General features: G+C 45.3%; 1 protein-coding gene across 1 annotated transcript in view; it reads left to right on the top strand.

Annotated features, from left to right (window-relative positions):
- The first annotated feature begins 5,572 nt into the window (after window positions 1-5,572).
- RABGGTA (Rab geranylgeranyltransferase subunit alpha) overlaps window positions 5,573-23,324 on the top strand; it is a 65,879-nt gene continuing 48,127 nt past the window's right edge. The window contains exons 1-3 of the mRNA XM_040354773.1: window positions 5,573-5,673; window positions 16,589-16,623; window positions 18,100-18,210. Of these exons, the coding sequence (XP_040210707.1) occupies window positions 16,621-16,623; window positions 18,100-18,210 (114 nt within the window). The 5' untranslated portion in view covers window positions 5,573-5,673; window positions 16,589-16,620. The remainder of the gene's footprint in view (window positions 5,674-16,588; window positions 16,624-18,099; window positions 18,211-23,324) is intronic.

Below are 23,324 nucleotides of genomic sequence, written 5' to 3'. Positions count from 1 at the left end.
ATATGGTAGTACCTAAAAGAATGCTGTAAATACAACTGATTTTTATAAAGAATATAAAATGAAAACATATACATACCTACTAAAGCAAACATAGCATGGCAGTGAGTGACTGTGATACACCGAAATACAAAATCTGATGTGGGTAAAGTTGACTAAAAAAATTCTATAAAAACATGACACCTAGGATCTACTATTCACGGAGGAATTATGCATTGCAATTTCTGATATACACACAAGCATACAAATATTTGTCTAATAGGAATGTATGAGGATAAGTGCATAGAGATGAGAAAGCATTATAAAACAAACTCTGTATAAGTATATACTAATTATATTTAATTAGTGCCTAATGTATAAACAAATAAATACGTTGTAAAAAAATATATATATCTCTGTAAGAATAGTAGAGTTTTAAATATAGAAATTATATAGAAAATGTTCAATACGAGATGCAGAAATCACAAGTCCATTGGTGGCCAATGTTAACACATGACCACTAGAGGGAGACAGTGTACTGTATGAAATGTGATAATGGGGAAAAGAATAAAGGACAAATGTTTTACAGTAGATTGCAACATAGTAATTCTACTGGAGGGTACAATTCAAATATCAAAATAAATAATATGTAGCAATTTCTTATATTGCAGCCAATTCTTAGCCACCTTTCTGATGTGCATGTCTGTTTTTCAGGTGGACCCCATCGGACCCTCCATTCTACTCTAAAGAGTGGCGGATATAAACTGACTTGTGTCCATTTACCCCACCTACCTCCAATCCGGTCCAATCCACCAAAAAGAAACAGAAGGGGTTCTGTTTCCCTCTGTCTGGGCCAATCGGATCAGAGGGCAGTCGGCAGTAAACAGCCAGCCAGTCCGTTTACATCTGACCTCCCGTACAGCAGAGCGGGCTCTGTCCATGTCCACTCTGCATAAGTGGAGTGGACACGAACCTGTCATCCGCCTGCTCAGCGGGGGACCAGCGGACAGATGGCCGCCGCTGAGCAAGCGGAGTACACCTCCTGTGAAAGGGGCCTTAGATGTGATGGCTGCATTTGTTTTGTTTTTTAGGCTTTTTTTCCTTTATTTTCACCTGGTGACCTGGCCAGTAATTCTGTTGCTTCTCAAAATAACAAGCTGTCCTGCAAATGTGGCAGTGAGTGTTGGGAAACATTTATTACTGACAGAAGTGCTTACCATAGTCAGCTTTTATTTATAAAACCTTTTAAAACCTTTTTCCCAAGATGATAAAAAAAAACGGTTTGCTGTAACTGTGTTAGCAGCGTTAGCTGGAGTTTAGCTTCAAGTTGTATGTACATTTGCTAGTGCATCATAGGCCCCATACACACGTGAGGATTTATCCGCGGATACGGTCCAGCGGACCGTTTCCGCGGATAAATCCTCTTGAGGATTTGAGCGGATTTCCATGCGATGGAGTGTACTCACCATCGAATCGAAATCCGCACCGAAATCCTCTGGCGATGACGTGTCGCGCCGTCGCTGCGATTATGACGCGGCGACGTGCGCGACGCTGTCATATAAGGAATTCCACGCATGCCTCGAATCATTACGACGCATGCAGGGGATCCCTTCGGACGGATGGATCCGGTGAGTCTGTACAGACCAGCGGATCCATCCGTTGGGATGGATTCCAGCAGATGGATTTGTTTAGCATGTCAGCGAATATTCAATCTGCTGGAATCCATCCCAGGGGATAAATATCCGCGGATAAAGATCCGCTGGCGTGTACACACCATAGGATCTATCCGCTGAAACCCATTCGCTGGGATTTTTCAGCGGATGGATTCTATCGTGTGTATGGGGCCTAACACTCCCCTCCCCCTCCCCAGACTGACAATGCTGCTGTTTACTGTGCCCCCTGTGCTCATTCATCCAGAGTGGAGGCACTCTAATACAGGAGGTGTGTTACTGGCCAGATCACCAGGTGAAAACAGAGGGGAAAAAACACACAAAAAAAATTAAAACGATGCAGCTATCACATCAAAGATTTGGTAAACTGCAATATATAAAAATGTGGGGTTTAATATCCCTTTAAGTTACCAGAAATGGGGGCTAACAGTATACTGCTTGACTGAGCGTGCTGGACAATACATCTGTATATAAGACTTATATAACGAAAGCCATATTGTATAAGAGAAAGATGTATTGCTATAAAATAGCATCCAATTCCTCATTTAGTCCCACTGGGCTTAATGTATTCAAGATGCCAATCCAACAGGTTTCTTGGGCACACAACTTCTTGAAACTTTATAAAAGTAAAAAAAATGCTGAATCGCTTTGAAACTACAAAATAAATTGAGCGTTAAAGAGGAATTAAGCCCAAAACCAATCATGTAATATACTGGAGCCTACCAATCATTAAATGTGATGGCTGCATTAGTTTTCTCTTTTTTTTTTATTGAAAAAAATTTAGACTTCTTTTTTCTCTTCTGTTTTCACTTGGTGATCTAGCCACACGAATCAAGCAGCAGCCCTGCTGTCAGCCTGTATTTTTTTTTTTATTGTTTCTGATTTATTTGTGTAAATGCAAGTCTTTTATTTAATAAAAAAAGGTTGTAACATTCTACTTACACTAAAAGGGGCCCCTGTGTTTTATGAGTTTATCTGCAGGGGGACCCACAATCTTTTAAACGGTCGTACACCATTGTATGGACCTGACAGTGGGGGTGTTTTACACACATTCCTAGTAGCAGCAGCCGCCAGGATTGTGTGTAAATCTGACAAGCAGACTACTGCCTGTCAGCTGGAAGCAAAAAAAAAAAAAAAATGTAATAGTAAAAAATGTAAGTTACACCCAGGCACATGAATTCCCCCAAAATATTTTTGAGGCCTCCCACCCTCACACATACCCACGTACGAACATAAACACACAAATTGGGGTGCCTACACATGAAAACATTAATTGCAATACACGTTACATATAGCCAGGCACGCCAGAGTGGGAGCAATAATTCTAGCACAAGACCTCACCTCACACCACACTGGGGTCTTTTAAAGTGCTGCCTATAGAATATATGTAGGTATATGTAGGTAGAATATATGTAGGTAGATACGCTTAAACATATCTAAGATACGACGGCTTGCGCCGTCCTATCTTAGGTTGCAATATTTCTGCAGGCCGCTAGGTGGCGCTTCCATTGCGGTCGGCGTAGAATATGCAAATCAGTAGATACGCCGATTCACGAACGTACGCCCGGCCGCCGCAGTACATTTACGCCGTTTACGTAAGAGATAGGCCGCCTAAAGTTAAAGATGCCCCCTAGGTGGCGTAGCCAATGTTAAAGTATGGCCACCGTTCCCGCTTCGAAATTCGAAATTTTTACGTTGTTTGCGTAAGTCGTCCCCGAATAGGGATTTACGTCATTTACGTCCACGTCAAAATCAATAGGCCCGTGCGGCGTACTTAGCCGCAATGCACACTGGGAAATGTAGGCGCCCGGCGCATGCGCAGTCTGAAAAAAACGTAAAAAACGTAAGGTCAAGCCCCATTAACATAAAACACGCCCCCTCAGACACATTTGAATTAGGCGCCCTTACGCCCGCCCGCTGTAGGCTACGCCGCCGTAACTTAGCAGGCAAGTACATTGAGAATCATGTACTTGCCTCGCTAACTTACGGCGGCGTAGCTTAAATGCCTTAAGCTACGCCGCCGCAAAGTTGCGGCCATGTACCTGAATCGACCTAATAAAGTACTGAAGTTTGTCGCCATTTCAGGGGCGCACTCACAGGTTTGACATGTTTGGTACCTATTTACTCGTAGCAACCTCATCGTTTAGATTTTACAAAAATTTTATTTATTTTATTTTTATTTATTACGTTTTTGTGTGCCCTAATATTTACTTTAGTGTATTTTTTACTGAAATTTTGCGTTACCTAGACTTTTGCAGCGCCACACTGATACCCAAAAGTGGTTCCTGCACTACTTTTTGCGGCTTCAGGGCAATTTCAATAGACATCTGTGCATGGACCCTTACAGATGTCTTTTAAATCGCCCCTGAAGTCGCACTAAAATGCGGCATTGTAATCGTGCGAGTTCAGCTGAACTTCCAACAATTTCCAACCTGCCCTCTATGTGAACGAGGGCTAATGCCCCGTACACACGATCAGAAATTCCGCCAGCAAAAGTCCGATGTGAGCTTTTGAAAGGAAATTCTGACCGTGTGTATGCTCCATCTGACTTTTGCTGTCTGCATTTCCGCCAGCAAAAGATTGAGAGCTGGTTCTCAAATTTTCAGACGGGAAAAATTCCTATTGGAAAATCCGATTGTCTGTAGCAATTCCGCCGCGCAAAATTCAGACGCATGCTCGGAAACAATTGGACGCATGCTCGGAAGCATTAAACCTAATTTTCTCGGCTCGTAGTAGTGTTCTACGTCAACGCGTTCTTGACGGACAAAAGTTATGAGAACTTTTGTGTGACCGTGTGTATGCAAGCCAAGCTTGAGTGGAATTCCGTCCGAAAAACTATCCAAGGTTTTTCAGATGGAAAATCCGATTGTGTGTACGCACCATAAGGGTACGTTCACACTGAGGGCGAGTTACAAAACCTAATTTCAGTCTGACTTCAGGGACGATTTGATAGACATTTGTGCGTGCCCGTGCACAGAAAGCGCCCCAGAGGCCGCCAAAAATAGTGCAGTAACTACTTTTAGAAATCGGTGCAGCGTTACACTGATTGGGACATCGCCGTTGCCGGTGTTCTATTGATTTGTGCCCTCCCATCGAAAAGTGCCCACGCATGCGCAGAATGGAGAGGCAATCCAGCTGAATTGCCGATCAGCTGGAGTGACGGCACCATAGCGCATTCGCGCATCGTGTGAGTTTTTTTTTTTCGATGGCCGATACCATTTCACGGGCACAATTGAAAGCTATGCAAAGAGTGGAAGGACACCGTAGATGTCAGATTGTGCTTTGCTGTAAACCCACGGCACAACAGCGAGGCACAATACGACAAATGCGATGTCCCCCCGATGTTTGCATAGCATTAAATTGTGCCCAAGAAATGGTATCTCCCATCGAAGAAATGGCTCCTATGATGTGCACATGCTCAATGGTGACGTCACTCCAGCTGAGCGGCAACTCAGCTGGAGTGCCCTTCCGTTCTGCACATGCATGGGCACTTTAGGCTGCGATTTGGCATGCGATTGGACATGTTAGCTGATTGGCTAACATGCACAGCTACACCAGATTCTGAGAGCTCCAGTTTTAATAAATAACCCCCCTTGTGTTTGTGTGCATAGAAATGAATTGTAGTGTATTCTTTACTGAAAATATGGGTTTGACAAAAAAAAAATGTGCAAATACTGTGCAACATAAACATCCTTTTTATTCTACAAGCCCTCTGCCTTTAGAAAATATAATATTTGGGCGGGTTTCGGTCATTTTTAGAGCAAAACTGCAGAATTCGTCACGTCTGAGGGAAACGGAGAAATGAATCCACCACATAAAGGGTTACATTGTTTCCTGTTCAGCACAGTCCCCGCCTATTCATCCCTGGCATCCAATCAGGGAACTGATGTCATATCTCTAGACTACATGCTTTCCTACTGGTGGCTGAGCGGAGAGTCACGAGGGCAGTTCTCCAGCGATGATTGGTGGGAGTGTCTAGCTGTATTTCCAGTATAGGACATTACAAGGAGCTGGCTGTCACAGGCAGGTAATTGGAGTGTTCATTCATTATAGGGTAACATGGTTGTGTTGTAAGGACTGCAGGCATCAGCAGCACCCGACATTCTCTGTATAGTCTTCATTGTATAACCCTGGGCTTCAGACGTGTGTGTTCCCTGTACAGTCACAGCACCTCAGGCTTCCTTCCATAGCTACACGTTCTAATGCTCCTCACACTGTGCCAACACCCATATGTAGCACCAGATCACCAATCAATAGGAAATCCCTTTATCCAAACCTAGAAGAAGAAAACTGCCAAGTGATCAAGGTGAAATGTTCTAGATTGTTTTTCTAACCGCTTCAGCTCCAGAAGATTTTACGCCTTTTATGACATGGCAATTGTTTGCTATTGAGCACTGCGCTACTTTTACCCCCCAATTTTCAGCTTTCAGCGCCGTCACACATGGAATGACGAGAGATTTGTATCATTTTGTTACGTATTTAATCACTGCTGGGGTTTTTATTTTTTGCTACACAAAGGAAAAAAGTCTGAAAATTTTGTAAATAAATCATTTTTCTCCTTCACTAATAAGGCTGCACTGATGAGGTGACACTGATAGGCAGCACTGATAGATGGTTCTGATGAGGAGGCACTGACAGGCATCACGAGTGAGAACTGACAGGCATCACTGATGAGCACCGACAGGCATCACTGATGAGCACCGACAGGCATCACTGATGAGCACCGACAGGCATCACTGATGGGCACCGACAGGCATCACTGATGGGCATTGACAGGCATCACGAGTGAGAACTGACAGGCATCACGAGTGAGAACTGACAGGCATCACGAGTGAGAACTGACAGGCATCACTGATGAGCACTGACAGGCATCACTGATGAGCACTGACAGGCATCACTGATGAGCACTGACAGGCATTGACAGGCATCACTGATGGGCACTGACAGGCATCATTGATGAGCACTAACAGGCATTGACAGGCATCACTGATAGGCACTGACAGGCATTACTGATGAGCACTAACAGGCATTGACAGACATCACTGATGGGCACTGACAGACATCACTGATGAGCACTAACAGGCATTGACAGGCATCACTGATGGGCACTGACAGGCATCATTGATGAGCACTGACAGACATCACTGATGGGCACTGACAGGCATCACTGATGGGCACTGACAGGCATCACGGATGGGCACTGACAGGCATCACGGATGGGCACTGACAGGCATCACGGATGGGCACTGACAGGTATCACGGATGGGTACTGACAGGCATCACCGATGGGCACTGAAAGGTAGAGCTGCACGATTAATCGCCAAGAATCATTACACGATTTTTTTCCCATTACCCCCAAACATATATATATTTTTAGTAGAGAGCCTAGAGAATAAAATGGTGGTTGTTGCAATATTTTATGTCACACTGTATTTGCGCAGCAGTCTTTCAAATGCATTTTTTTGGGGAAAAAATTACTTTAATGAATAATAAAAAAAAAGCCCAATTTTTTTTGTATAATGTAAAAGATTTTATGCTGCGAGAATCGTGATCTTTTTTCCAAGCAAAAAAATAGTGATTCTTATTTTGGCCAGGATTGTGCAGCTCTACTGAAAGGCATTACTGATAGCTACTGATTGACAGCACTGGTGGACACCAGAGAGCCGCCTTAGGTAAGTATTGCGGGGGATGGGGGGCTGCATACAAATGTTTTTTTACCTTAATGCAGAGAATGCAATAAGGTAAAAAAAACGTCAGCCTTTAGAACAACTTTAATTCCACAGTACCTTACAGCAGCAATATCCTTGGCCACATCCACATTGGGGCAAACTAAGGTATACCCCCATGGAGGGGCGTGTTTACCCACATGGAGATGCACAGGTGCTCCGTACATCCCCCTGCAGGCAGTCCTGTTTATATCAACTGTCGCAGTGGCTGCACGGCACAGCTGCAGCTCCCAGTTTGATATCTGCCATCGAACCCACAGGGACACGTAACTGCACCCACACACCTGTCAATTTGGCAGCAGCAGCTGCGTCCATACAACCACTGCCTACCTGACATCAGCGGGGCTGTTTGCATTGGGATGTACAGAACACCTGTGCATCTTTGTGTGGGTAAACACGGCCCTCCATGGGAGTACGCTCTAGTTCGCCCCATGTGAACAAGGCCTTAAAGGGATTGTAAAGGTTTGTTTTTTATTTTCTAAATTGGTGCCTTTAAGCTAGTGCATTGTTGTTTCACTTACCTTTTCCTTCGATTTCCCTTCTAAATGTTTATTTTCTTTGTCTGAATTTCTCACTTCCTGTTTCTTTTCCGTAAGCTTGCCACCATCATCCGAGCCGCTCTGGCTGGGGGTTAGTCAGCCAGAACAGCTTACTGAGGAGGAACAGGAAGTGAGAAATTCAGACAAAGAAAAAAAAACATTTAGGGCCAGATTCACAGAAAAAGTACGTCGGAGTATCTGCTGATACTCCGGCGTACTTTCAAATTTGCCGCGTCGTATCTTTATTTTGAATTCTCAAACAATACAACAATACGATACAGCGGCATTTGGCTAAGATCCGACAGGCGTACGGCTTTGTACGCCTTCGGATCTTGGGATGCAATATTTTGGCACCCGCTGGGTGGAGTTAGCGTCGTTTTCCACGTCGGGTATGCTAATTAGCTGTTTACGGCGATCCACGAAGGTACACGCGTTAGTCGCATTCTCTTACGTCGTCGCTAGTCGGCTTTTCCCGTCGTAAAGTTGCGATTGCTATTTAGGTGGTGTAAAATTAGACAGCCCATGTTAAAGTATGGCCGTCGTTCCCGCGTCGAATTTTAAATCTTTTTTTTTTTTTTTGCGTAAGACGTCCGGGAATAGGAAAGGACGTAACGCACGTCGCCCGTTCAAAAAATTACGTTGGTGCGACGTCATTTCGCGCAAAGCACGGCGGGAAATTTCAAAACGGAGCATGTGCAGTCCGTTCGGCGCGGGAACGCGCCTAATTTAAATGATACACGCCCCATTTGAATTAGGCGGGCTTGCGCCGGACGGCTTTACGATACGCTGCCGCAAGTTTACAGGCAAGTGCTTTGTGAATCAAGCACTTGCGCTGAAAACTTGCGGCGGTGTAACGTAAATGACATACGTTACGCCGCCGCATTTGTACCTGAATCTGGCCCTTAGAAGGGAAATGGAAGGAAAAGGTAAGTGAACCAACAATGCACTAGCTTAAAGGAACCTATTTAAAAATTAAAAAACAAACCTTTACAACCCCTTTAAGATCACCATACACGTTACAATTAGTATAATTTCCTTTGGATCCAATAGAATCTGACCATAAAATCTCTATGCAGTCAACTTCAGAGCTCCGAAAACTGTGTAATGTGAGGACCTACCTAATTTATCAAATCAACGTGTACTCAATCAAACAAGTCCTTGCAGTACATAGGTGTTGGTCGATCTGAAGGAGATTGTACAATCAGAATGTAACTTGTTTGGTGAGCTTTAGGTTGATAGTAAAGAGATTGTGTGGTGGTCAGATTGTAACCTGTATGGGCAGTCTTATAATAACTTTGATAAACAATTGATTTCTCTTCTGATAGGAATAATCGATTAGTAAACAACAGGGATGATCTCAGTGGTGTGTGGATCCCTATCGGAACCCACCTGAGCTATCCTGTAAGAAAACTGTCACTGTACTAGGCTAATCATAAGCAGCCGAGACCCCACAATTACACGTATACAAGAGGTGTGTGTACATATCACACATTCACATCATCACAGGGGGCACAACCCAGAAGAGACAAAAATCCGACAACACACATTTGTTGTTGGACAGTTTTAAAGCATGCCATAAAACATTTGTTGTCGGAAGATCCGACAGCAATTGTCCGATGGAGCGTACAAACAGTCTGATTTTCGGACAAAACCCTGCCATCACACATTTGTTGTCAGAAATCTGATCGCGTGTACGAGGCTTTGCCCTTCTGTACACCGAGGTTCCTTCCAATGGGCTTGTACGTCCTGTAGTGGGAACAAGGCAGCGGGAGAAACCACAGCATGTAGCGGGGGAGTGTGTACTCGACTCGCCAGAAAAGAAAGCACAGAATAGTTGCAGCAAGAAAGATATAGTGATGCTCTGGTGGCTCATTTTAAAACTGTCAGATGTAATGTAAACATTTAATAACTCTCAACAATATATATATATTAGGGTTGTCCCGATACCACTTTTTTAGGACCGAGTACAAGTACCGATACTTTTTTTTATGTACTCGCCGATACCGAATACCGATACCTATTTTTACATGTGTCCACAAATGCAGCCATGTCCCCCCACATATTGCAGCCATGTCCCCCTACATATATCCAGCCATGTCCCCAAACATATGCAGCCATGTCCCCCATACCTAATGATGATGCCACCGCCTCCCTCGCACATCTGTCTGTCCCCCCCCCACACATATCAGTACCCCATGCACAGCTGCCCCACACACACACATATCAGTACCCCCTTGCACGTCTGTCCCCCCCACACATATATCTGTCACCCCCTGCACATCTGCCCCCACACACATATCTGTCACCCCCTGCACATCTGCCCCCCCCACACACACACACATCTGTCACCCCCTTCACATCTGCCCCCCCACACACACACATCTGTCACCCCCTGCACATCTGCCCCCCACATACATATTTGTCACCCCCTGCACATCTGTCACCCCCTGCACATCTGCCCCCCCCCCACACATACCAGAACTCCTCTGTGCATCTGTCTGCCCCCCCCCACATCAGTACCCCCTGCACGTCTGTCTGTCCCCCACTACACATATACACATCAGTACCCCCTGCACGTCTGCCCCCCCCACACACACATATCTGCCCCCCCCCACACACACATATTAGTACCCCCCTGCATGTCTGTCCCCCCCCCTCCACACACACACATTTCAGTTCCCCCTCTGTACACAGTGCAATGCACTATTAAAAGCCAGTCAATGTTTTATCTATTGTGACTGGGTGCAGGCTGCCTGTGCTTTCATTGATTGTACTTGTGTCAGCGGCGGGTGATTACTTTAATCTGCCTGACCTTGTACACCAGATCCCCGAGCGCCCAGGAGGAGGGGGGAGCGGCAAGCCCGCCGTAGTTAAAGTACATGCAGGGCTTGTTCCATCTCATCATCCACCGGCACCGATCATGTGGCACTTCCGGCCGGCTCTCTCCTCGTCCCGGCTCTCTCCTCGTCCCGGCTCTCTCCCCTTATCTTCTCTGCCCCTCAGCTTTCACAGGCGCAACGGTGCGGCGAACATTACAGGCAGCTTTCACGCTGTGTAAAGGACACTCCCCCTTGCTCGGGAGTGGACAGATCCGTCCAAGGGGGAGTGTCTATACACAGCGCAGCGGGCAAAACAGCTATTCAAACTAAAGGTGCCTGTAATGTTCGCCGCACGGTGATTAACGCGGCAGCGGCGGATTTGCGAGATACGGCGGCGGCGACGGCAAGTATTCTATTTAGGTATCGGGAGTATTTGCGGGAGTACGAGTACTCCCGCAAATACTCGGTATCGGTCCCGATACCGATACTGGTATCGGTATCGGGACAACCCTAATATATATATATATATATACACACACACACAGTGATGAAAATAAGTATTTGAACACCCTGCTATTTTGCAAGTTCTCTCACTTGGAAATCATGGAGGGGTCTGAAATTGTTATCGTAGGTGCATGTCCACTGTGAGAGACATAATCAAAAAAAAAAAAATCCAGAAATCACAATGTATGATTTTTTTAAACTATGTATTTGTATGATACAGCTGCAAATAAGTATTTGAGCACCTGAGAAAATCAATGTTAATATTTGGTACAGTAGCCTTTGTTTGCAATTACAGAGGTCAAACGTTTCTTGTAGTTTTTCACCAGGTTTGCACACACTGGAGGAGGGATTTTGGCCCACTCCTCCACACAGATCTTCTCTAGATCAGTCAGGTTTCTGGGCTGTCGCTGAGAAACACGGAGTTTGAGCTCCCTCCAAAGATTCTCTATTGGGTTTAGGTCTGGAGACTGGCTAGGCCACGCCAGAACCTTGATATGCTTCTTACAGAGCCACTCCTTGGTTATCCTGGCTGTGTGCTTCGGGTCATTGTCATGTTGGAAGACCCAGCCTCGACCCATCTTCAAAGCTCTTACTGAGGGAAGGAGGTTGTTGCCCAAAATCTCGCAATACATGGCCCCGGTCATCCTCTCCTTAATACAGCGCAGTCGCCCTGTCCCATGTGCAGAAAAACACCCCCAAAGCATGATGCTACCACCCCCATGCTTCACAGTAGGGATGTTGTTCTTGGGATGGTACTCATCATTCTTCTTCCTCCAAACACGGTTAGTGGAATTATGACCAAAAAGTTATATTTTGGTCTCATCTGACCACATGACTTTCTCCCATGACTCCTCTGGATCATCCAAATGGTCATTGGCAAACTTAAGACGGGCCTTGACATGTGCTGGTTTAAGCAGGGGAACCTTCCGTGCCATGCATGATTTCAAACCATGACGTCTTAGTGTATTACCAACAGTAACCTTGGAAACGGTGGTCCCAGCTCTTTTCAGGTCATTGACCAGCTCCTCCCGTGTAGTCCTGGGCTGATTTCTCACCTTTCTTAGGATCATTGAGACCCCACGAGGTGAGATTTTGCATGGAGCCCCAGTCCGAGGGAGATTGACAGTCATGTTTAGCTTCTTCCATTTTCTAATGATTGCTCCAACAGTGGACCTTTTTTCACCAAGCTGCTTGGCAATTTCCCCGTAGCCCTTTCCAGCCTTGTGGAGGTGTACAATTTTGTCTCTCTCTTTAGTGTCTTTGGACAGCTCTTTGGTCTTGGCCATGTTAGTAGTTGGATTCTTACTGATTGTATGGGGTGGACAGGTGTCTTTATGCAGCTAATGACCTCAAACAGGTGCATCTAATTTAGGATAATAAATGGAGTGGAGGTGGACATTTTAAAGGCAGACTAACAGGTCTTTGAGGGTCAGAATTCTAGCTGATAGACAGGTGTTCAAATACTTATTTGCAGCTGTATCATACAAATAAATAGTTAAAAAATCATAAATTGTGATTTCTGGAATTTTTTTTTTGATTATGTCTCTCACAGTGGACATGCACCTACGATGACAATTTCAGACCCCTCCATGATTTCCAAGTGGGAGAACTTGCAAAATAGCAGGGTGTTCAAATACTTATTTTCCTCACTGTATATATATATATATATATATAATATACTAGAGCTGCACGATTAATCGCGGAGAGAATCGCGATTTCGATTCTCCCCGTCCACGATCTCCCCGCGGGATGACCCGCGATTCTGCTTTTTCACAGCTGGTTCCACGCAGAGTCATTATTCAGGGACCCTGATTATTCGACGCTGACGCCGCTAGAGGTCCGCGGCCGGGCGGAGACAATGTCTCGGACGGCCGCCATTTTATTGTAGACCAAGCAATAGGAATTGCTCAGTGCAGAGTGGACAGGACGGGAGGAGCCGGCCGGGTGGCTGCTAATAGGAATTGAGCTGCAGCACTGCCCACCTCCCGCCCCACTGATGTCTGTCTGTGAGTGTAATGACGTGGGAAGGGGCGGGGGTGGGCGGAGCTGCAGCTCAATTCCTATTAGAAGCCACCCGGCCGGCTCCTTCTGTCCTGTCCAAAGGAAAGGGGTGTTCTGGCATTCAGTTTTTGAGAATCGTGAGAGAATCGTGATCTTTAGTCTAAGCAAAAGAATCGTGATTCTCATTTTGACCAGAATCGTGCAGCCCTAATATACATACACACATTTGTTTGACAGGTACAGTATGTTATGGTATTGAAGTGACTCTATAGTGACAGGGTCACTTTAAAGTCCCCCAAACAGAATTTAGAGGATTGCAATCACATGGCAAGCAGAGGAGCTCAGAATGAGGCTTGGTTCTGGAAGAGAGCCACAAAGTAACTCATAATGAGGCTTGGTTCTGGAAGAGCGCCACAAAGTAACTCAGAATGAGGCTTGGTTTAGAAAGAGCCCAGTAGAGGAACTAATATCGAGGCTTGGCTCTGGAAGAGAAAGGAATTGATTCCAGTTATAGATACACCAAGCCAGGAGGGTCGCTGGATTTGTAATGTTGAAGTGTGCTGTCTGAAGGACACTGCTCTGATCTGCTGTAAGGTACAGTGGATCTGTATTATCATTTACCAGTTTTCTTTATCAATGCATTGTATAGGTTTGAAAAAGGATAACCTTATGCTTGTCACATCAAATCTCTCATCAAAATGATGTGCATGGTTAGATGTTCTTTTCATAGAGAAAAACTATATTTGTTTGTATTTGTTTAATAATAATAATAATAATAATATCATTATTATTATTTATTTTCAGAGAAGCTGGTATATTTTATATATATATATATATATATATATATATATATATATATATATATATATATATATATATATAATTACACACACACACACACACACACACACACACACACACACACGTGTATATATATATATATACACACAATTAAAAAAAACTGCCTTTTCCTCTAAGTTAAATACTTTCTGTGAAATTTACCTTAAAAGCTGAACACTGGGAAATGTATAATGCAGCAGAAATGGAAATTGGAGTGCCATACCACTGCTAAGTAGAGCTGCACAATTAATTGGTAAAAAATCGTGATCTCATTTCAACCCCCCCCCCCCCCGACGATCTCCAATGCAGAGTTTGCCGATTCTTTCATATAACAAGTGGAGAGACTTCTCAGCTGTCAAAAGAAAATATTCGGGCAGTCTACCAAGTTTTTAACAGGAAACATTGTAACTAATGCTTTGTAATGCATTGTAACTGCGTCCCTCCCACCCCAGAGCACCTTGCCCCCATGTTGATGGGGACAAGGGCCTCTTCCTGACAACCCTGGCTGTTGGGTCTGCGTGCGGGGGGCTTATTGGAATCTGGGAGCCCCCAGATCCCATCCCCCCACCATATGTGAATGAGTATGGGGTACATCGTACCCCAACCCATTCACCTGGTGGAAGAAAAATGTCAATAAAAAAACACTACACAGGTTTTTTTAAGTAGTTTATTAGGCAGCTCCGGGGGTCTTTTTCCGACTTCGGGGGTCTTCCGACTTTTCCCTTCTGCCGGCACCACCTCTGTCTTCTTTCAGCTCTTTTACCAGCGGGGGCCCGGTCTTCTCCCTTCTTCCGACTTCGGGGGGTCTTCTTCCGACTTCAAGGGGTCTTCCAACTTTTCCGCAGGGCGCCCCCCCCGCCCCAAAGCACCCACCCCCCCATGTTGAGGGCATGCCGCCTGGTACGGCTCAGGAGGGGGGGGCGCTTGCTCGTCCTCACCCCTTTCCTGACCGGCCGGTCTGCGTGCTCGGATAAGGGTCTGGTATGGATTTGGGGGGGACCCCCACGCCGTTTTTTCGGCATAAGGGGTTCCCCTTGAAATCCATACAGGACCTAAGGGCCTGGTATGCTCTTGGAGGGGGAACCCACGCCGTTTTTTTATTTAAAATTTGGCGTGGAGTTTCCCTGTGGGAGGGAGGGCCTTGCCTTAGAACAGGTTCACACTGGGGCGACTTCCTGTAAAGTTGCCTCACTGTGAACGGGGATCCGACTTGGAGGCGACTTCCATTGAAATCAATGGGTACAAGTTGCCTACAAGTCCGATTGAAGTAGTACAGGAACCTTTTTTCAAGCTGGAGCAAGATGGCTCCATTCACTTACATTAATTTCTTCATGCAGCGCGACTTGAGGCGGCTAGGGGTGACCTGAAGTCGGATCCCAGGTCGCCCCTGTGTGAACCGGCTCTTAGTGCATGTCCTTATTTCTTCTGAGAAATCCTCACTTCCCGTTGTTCTGTCTGTAACTCCACACAGTAATGCAAGGCTTTCTCCCTGGTGTGGAGTGTCGTGCTCGCGCCCTCCCTTGGACTACAGGAGAGTCAGGACGCTCTCTACGTTGCAGATAGAGATAGGAGCTGTGTGTTAGTGGGCATCCTGACTCCCCTGTATTCCAAGGGAGGGGGCAAGCACGACACTCCACACCAGAGAGAAAGCCTTGCATTACTGTGTGGAGTTACAGACAGAAAAACAGGAAGTGAGGGTTTCTCAGAAGAAATAAGGACATTTAAAAGCAAAATCAAAGGATGAGGTAAGTGAAGGAGGACTACACTAAGGTAAAGGAAGCTATTTAGGGGAAAAAATGTTTACCTTTTACAACACCTTTAAGCTTTCATACAGCCATTGAGTGGGATTCATGCCTAATAAATTCTGCCTTTCAGCATCGGGCTACCCAAGGGTGTGGGGGTATTGGCACTATGTTTATGAGAGTATAAATAACCTTAGGGAAACCACTTGAATCTTCTGGAAACTGTAATATCAATTAGGAGTAGACTGGGGTTAATGGGATGTGTACTATCGGTAAAATTGTAAATGTTATAAAGACCAGCCGCATCCAAAGTAAAAAAATTTAATGGCTCATCGCGTCTTCTAAATACTTTGTGTATTTTTTTTAAATTTCCCCCAACTTGGCAGGGCCATTTTGCACTGGTATAAAGCTTTCTTTATTGCGACGGTGGAAGTTTCCAGCTATTTTCCTACCCTGCAATTCAGTGCTGTAGTAGACTTGGATAAACTATCTATATATAATAAGCAGGTTACACTGCTAGGTTTAATTTTTTGTTCTTACTTAAATATATTTGCGTATTTACTTTTATTGCATGGTTCTGTGTTTATTTCAATCCATTTTATTTTTAAATCAATGGTTACCTTTTGCTACAGTTTGGTTTACCCAAAGTACACAAAACTAAGGCTGGCCAAATTTGGAATACTGAATGGCAGGGTTAGATTTCTGTAAATGTCTACACACATATTTTATTGACCTCCACTAAGCCACGTTGAATTTCTTGATCTTTTGCAGGTCTACTGAAAGTCTGTAAGTCCTGAAACAAAATGGTATGTAAAAGCTCCACTTACATCTCTGTGGCCCGGATTTAGAAACATCTGCCTATCTTTAGGCGGGCGTAGCGTATCTCATATACGCTACGCCGCCGTAACCTTGAGAGGCAAGTCCTGTATTCAGAAAGAACTTGCGCCGTAGCGTTACGGCGCCGTAGCGTATATTGGCCGGCGTAATTCAAAATAGGCTGGTTGTATGCTAATTAGCCGTGACCCCACGTAATTGACGCTCTTAACGAACGGCGCATGCGCCGTCTGTGAAAATATCCTAGTGCGCATGCTCCAAATTACGCTGCAAATAGTCAATGCTTTAGACGTGAACGTAACTCAGGCACAGCCCTATTCGCGTACGACTTACGCAAAATTCGACGCTGGCCCGACATCCATACTTAACACTGGGTACGCCTCATAGAGCAGGGGTAACTTTACGGCGGAAAAAGCCTTGCGTAAACAACGTAAAAAAATGCGCCAGGTGGACATACGTTTCTGAATCGGCGTATCTACCTAATTTGCATATTCAACATGGAAATCAACGAAAGCGCCACCTAGCGGCCAGCGTAAATATGCACCCTAAGATACGACGGCGTATGAGACTTACGCCGCTCGTATCTAGGCAACTGTGAGGCGTATCTGATTCTATGAATCAGGCGCTGAGTTGCGACGGCCCGCATTCGGAGTTACGACGGCGTATCTGAAGATACATCGTCGTAACTTCTTCTTTCTGAATCCGGGCCAGTGTGTTTATTTTTGGAAAGAATATTCCTCACTTTTCTTGGCTGGATCAAATAATGGGTTATCTTAGGTTCTTAGTAAAATAGTTTTGCCTTCTGTACTTAGTGAGGCAGTATTTCGTTGATGCAGTCCATGCTACCCCAGTTCTGTGTAACATGCCACCTGGTACATATGAAAATATAATATATAAGCATGTATATATTTCAGTAAAAAACATACTACACATTTTCTTTTAATACTGTATAATCAGTTAAAGTGATTGTAAGCGATCAACTTGTAAAACAATCCATTCAGTTTAAAATAGAAATGAAAGGCAAAACGTGTATAGAATTAAACTTTATAAATACCTTTTTTCCCTTTATTATAAGTGATTACATTCCCTCTGTTCTCAGCTGCATAAGAGCTGGGGGAGGAGAAGCAACAGTACACTGATCTTCCTTATGAAATGCTGTGTAGGGTGGGAGCATGACAGGACAATTCTTATCATTGTAGGAGAGCAGGCTGAGTTCCCAACACAGCTAGGGCACTAACCATGGTTTATTCTCCTGCCTAGTATGGTCAGTTTTTAATAGGAAAGTAGAGGGACTGACAAGAAACACCAGGGATTTTACACAAAGGAATTGATACAAAGAGACCAGGATATTTTCTCGCAGGCACATATCAGGAATATGAAATGTTGGGGGAAACAAATGCTTTAAGCTTTGTTTATTGAACAAACCACAGCTGAACCTTTATTTCCAGCATGGGCGAGTTAAAGTTAAGACTACGCTGGAACAGCAGGAGGCGAAACGGAAAGAGAGAGAAAAGAAGCTAGAGCTGTATGTGAGTGCCACTCAGGCTGCATTCAACAAGGTAGGAACCTTTACTGTTTTGTAATTATTAGGGTTCATATACACTGGTGCTAAAATGATATTAAACAGAGAACACTTACTGTAGTGGCCGAAAACAAAGTACTGTGGACTGATTGTAAATTTTGCAGCAAAAGCAGGTTTTGTTATTTTATCCATTTTTTAAATGGGCTATTCCCTTTTATCTTGTTATTATTGACTGGCGTTCTGCTTTCATTTTTACATTTCACAACTTCATTAAAAGTTTATTTTTTTTATCTAGAGTTGTGCTTTTACTATGTTGCAACAGTGATGACATAAAGCTTGCAGAGTAGGGCAGCTTAAAGTGATAAAGTCTCTATTTTTCCTTACCTAAAATACAAAAAGATGTTATTCTCGCCTGCTCTGTACAAGGATCATATTGCTCTCCACTCCTCTTCTTCTCTGTGTACCCCCATAGCAAGACACTTTCTATGGGGGGTACACATGTGGATACGCTACCTGGCCAGGCTGTGCGTGTCTACAGAAACACACAGCATAGCCCAGCCCTGGCCCCCGCTTCCTCGTTACAGGATTTCATTAGCAGCAGCAGCAGCAGCCAGTGGCTTCTAGTGCTGCCAATGTTGAATTGAACAAGCTGAAGTTAGAAACTGATTGGCTACCATTCCCAGCTGCACCAGATTTTGCATTCTCCAATTTTAGTTAATCGGCCCCATTGTGTTTTTTCCAGCATGGGTATTATACCTACGATCAGTACTGTATCTATTTTAACATAGCAATGTGCATGCCTTCAAGTGGTTGTAAAGGTACAATTTTTTTTTTCCCTAAATAGCTTCCTTTACCTTAGTGCAGTCCTCCTTCACTTACCTCATCCTTCGATTTTGCTTTTAAATTTCTTTATTTCTTCTGAGAAATCCTCACTTCCTGTTCTTCTGTCTGTAACTACATACCATAATGCAAGGCTTTCTCCCTGGTGTGGAGTGTCGTGCTCGCCCCCCTCCCTTGGACTACAGGAGAGTCAGGTCACCCACTAACACACAGCTCCTTTCTCTATCTGCAACGTAGAGAGCATCCTGACTCTCCTGTAGTCCAAGAGAGGGGGGCGAGCACGACACTCCACACCAGGGAGAAAGCCTTGCATTACTGCGTGTAGTTACAGACAGAAGAACAGGAAGTGAGGAATTCTCAGAAGAAATAAGGACATTTTTTATTTTTTTCCAAAAAATCCAAGTTTATTAAAATGTATAAACAGGTACACAAGTATTTGTAACAATGGGTCAACATTCCCCATACATTCTTTGGCAAAAACAATTATGGTTATCCAAATCTACTCCATTCCCTTCAACAGGTGTATCCCCCGGCATGAGCATACAGAGATATACGTTCCGACCCTGTACATAAAAAAAAAACAACAAAAGGACCTTCTGTATGGATCGTACATCTGCTAGGTCCCAAATGGCTTCCCCCCCGTCCTTCCCCTCTCATTCACACCCCATGCTTTGACGCCTCTGTACTCAAACTGTGCATGTTTCACCATCTTCCAGCCACCTGTCCCATACTTGAGAAAATTTTTGCGGTCTCCCTCTATGTGTATAAATCATTTTCCTGTAAGGGAGAATAGCATTTACATCCTTTTTCCAATCCCTCAGCGTCGGCGCCTCCGTTTGCATCCATACCTTGGCCACTGCCTTCCTAGCCAGGAATAACGTTTCATTCATAAAGATTGCTTGGTACTTTTCTATATCCACATCGGGCAACAGTCCCAACAAACACAACTTTGGGTCCATTCCCACCGGGGATCCCATGTTATCATGTAGAAATTGAGTCACCTGCAGCCAGTATGCTTGTACATCCGAACAGTGCCACATCATATGGTAGAAAGACCCCTCCTCAACCGCGCACATGGGACACCTAGGGCTCCTATTGGTCCGAAACTTCGCCACTCTCTGTGGTGTGATGTATGCCTGGTGTAGTATATACAGTTGGGTTAACCTGTCTGACAGCTTAGGGGACGCAGCTTTAACCCCCTCCAGCACCTCTTCCCATTCCGTGTCCTCTATGGGGCCTACGTCTCTCTCCCACTTTAATTTGGCTGTCTGCGCTATCTTGCTAGTCCTACGTCTCCTAATGACATAGTAACAGTTGGACGTGAGCCCAGTGGATTCCCTCCCAAAAATCACATCCAACACCTGTGGGGCACTCACATCTATACCGGTTGGGCCCAGCTGGGCTCTAAGTGCGTGCCTGAGTTGCAAGTATCTAAAGTGGAGTTGCGGCGGAAGAGAAAATTCCTCCCTGAGACTATTGTATGGCTTTGGGCCCGTGTCCAACATGACCTGGGAGAGATACAGTATCCCATACGCAGCCCATACCCCTGAATCTGGGACCGTGTCTAACTCTGGCAGGGAACTATTTTTCCACAGCGGGGTATGTGTATGTATGTGACTCTCTCCTTGTTTTTTAAGGCCAACATCCCATACCTTTTGATGGTGCGCTAGCATTTCCGCCCCAAATCTGGTGGTCCTGCATCCTCCATGACCTCTTCTAAAGATTGCCTGTATAGGAGTGTGTAAAGGGCTACCCGGCTTATTACAGACTAGGGACCTATACCTCTGCGACTCTGACGTGTTAAAATAGTAGAAATGCGACAATTGCGACGCTATGTAATAATCCTGCAAATCCGGGAGTGAACACCCCCCTTCTGTGTTCGGATTTTGCAGTATACTCCATGCCAGCTTATGCCTGCCTGCTCCCCACACAAAAGAATTTAAGATAGCTTCCAGTTGTTTAAAAGTCTTAAGGGGTATATAAAGGGGAGCATGCCATACCATGTATAGGATTTTGGGCAGTAGGATCATCTTGATCAAGTTTATTCGTCCCATCACCCCTAGTGGTAATTTCGCCCATGCCTGTGTTCTAGCTTTAACCACCGCAAATAGCGGATCCACATTCAGAGGGACATAATCTCTAAGATTCCTTGTGACCATTACCCCTAAGTATTTCACTTCAGCCACTCTCTGTAGTGGTAAGTCATGCGACACTGCGGGGGGGGGGGAACTGATCCAGAGGGAGAATTTTGGATTTATCCCAATTGATCCGTAAGCCTGAGAATCTCCCTACCTCTTCTATAATATTCAGTGCCGCTCTTAATGAGGGGCCCTGGTCCTCCAGATATAGAATTGTGTCATCCGCATACAGGCCGATCTTTTCCCAGGTGTCTCCCTTCCTGAGTCCCACCACCTCCGAGCTATGTCTGATGGCAATCGCCAATGGCTCCGCCGCCAGCGCGTATAACAGCGGAGACAGGGGGCATCCCTGTCTCGTACCTCTCTCCAGGGAAATCTGTTCTGATAGCCACCCATTCACGAACACCCTTGCCTTGGGGGTCTGGTAGAGTAACTGCACCCATTTAATGAATCGCGGGCCAAATCCATAGCATTTCAGACATTCCCACAGGTACAGCCACTCGACTGAATCGAATGCCTTGGCTGTATCCAAAGCAACTACCACCCGGGTTCCTACATTGTCATGCTGCGCTTGAATGTTCATAAATAGCCTCCTGATGTTCATTGCTGTGTTCTTCCCTGGCATAAACCCCGTTTGGTCCCCATGAATCAGTGATAGTATCACCGAATTCAATCTAGATGCCAGTATCTTGGCTAAGATTTTAATGTCCACCGGAAGTAAAGATATTGGCCTATAAGATTCTGGGTAGTGATGATCCTTGCCCGGTTTAGGAAGAACAATTATCTGTGCTTCCTGCATAGAGGAGGGGAGGGTTCCCAATTCAAATATAGAAAGGTATAATGCCCTCAATCTGGGGATTAGTGTTTCTGAGTACGTAGTATAAAACTCTAGCGGGAGGCCGTCTAGACCAGGAGCCTTGGACTTGGCCAATTGCGATAACGCCGTGGCTATATCCTGGGTGGTAATTGGGGCTTCCAGCATCTGCACTTGTACCCGGCTCAGCTTTGAAAATTGCAGTGTGTGCAAATAGGCTTGTATTTCCTGTGGCGTGTGTGTACATTGAGATCTGTATAGTTCCTCATAAAAATGTCTGAACCTATCAGCCACCACTGGGGGGTCCGCAACAATCGAGCCGTCCGGCTCTTTCAGTGAGACCACCACTGGCAGCCTATCCTCTAGGTGTGCCAAATACGCCAACATCTTCCCTGCTTTCTCCCCATGCTCATAAATTCTTGCCTTACTGAAAAATATACGCTGTTTGGCCTTCTCCATATGTAGCTGCGTTACCATCCTGGTCTGCATTCTTACCTTGGTCAAATTCTCTATAGTGGGCTGATTATTAAAACCAGTCTCAAGATCCTGCAGCGCGCCTTCTGCACTATTCATAACTACTTTGGAGGTCTGTTTAAGCCTGCGTATCCTAATGTCTAGTACTTTACTCGCCTGAGTCTTGAACGTATCCCATCGGGAATTAATATCTGTGTAACCCTGGCCCTCCGGAAGTATAAACTGTAATTCCCTCTCTATGCTCTCATGGTCAGTCAGGGCTGTCAACCAAAAGGGGTTGAGCCTCCACCCCCTCACAGGGGCCTTGTCTGGCATTGATACCTGTACCCAACATGGCGAGTGGTCGGACAGAGCCCTAGGAGCAAACCCGGCCCCCCCCACCCTCGGCAGCAGGGTTGCCGAGACCAACACGTAATCAATGCGAGACATAGTAGCATGGCTGGTTGAATGGCATGTATAAGCCCTACTCTTGGGGTTCCTTTGTCTCCACACATCCACAACCGCAAATTCTTTCATCAGACGTCCCATTCTGGTCAGACCGGGGGGCCCCACATGTCCTCCCGGCATTTCTGGTCTATCCAGGCTAGGGTCCATGACCATATTGAAATCCCCCATCCACACAGCCGGCACCGTCGGGTGCTTAGCCATAAATGCCAACCCCTGCGTGACGACTTCGGAGCTGTATGGAGGAGGGATATAACATGCTATCAGCAACATATGCATTCCCCCTATACGTACATATAGAAATAAATACTTCCCCTGCTGATCCGACTCCAGTGTAAGTAATTCAAAAGGGGTGGCCTTTGACACTAGCAATGAGACTCCCCTGGAGAAACTGGAATGGGTACTATGATAGGCCCATCCAATCCACGGGCGCTTCAGTGC

This window comes from Rana temporaria, chromosome 1, assembly GCF_905171775.1.
Source record: "Rana temporaria chromosome 1, aRanTem1.1, whole genome shotgun sequence".
Lineage (NCBI taxonomy): Eukaryota > Metazoa > Chordata > Amphibia > Anura > Ranidae > Rana > Rana temporaria.
Note: the sequence above shows the minus strand (reverse complement) of the source record. Positions and strands in the feature narration are given on the sequence as shown.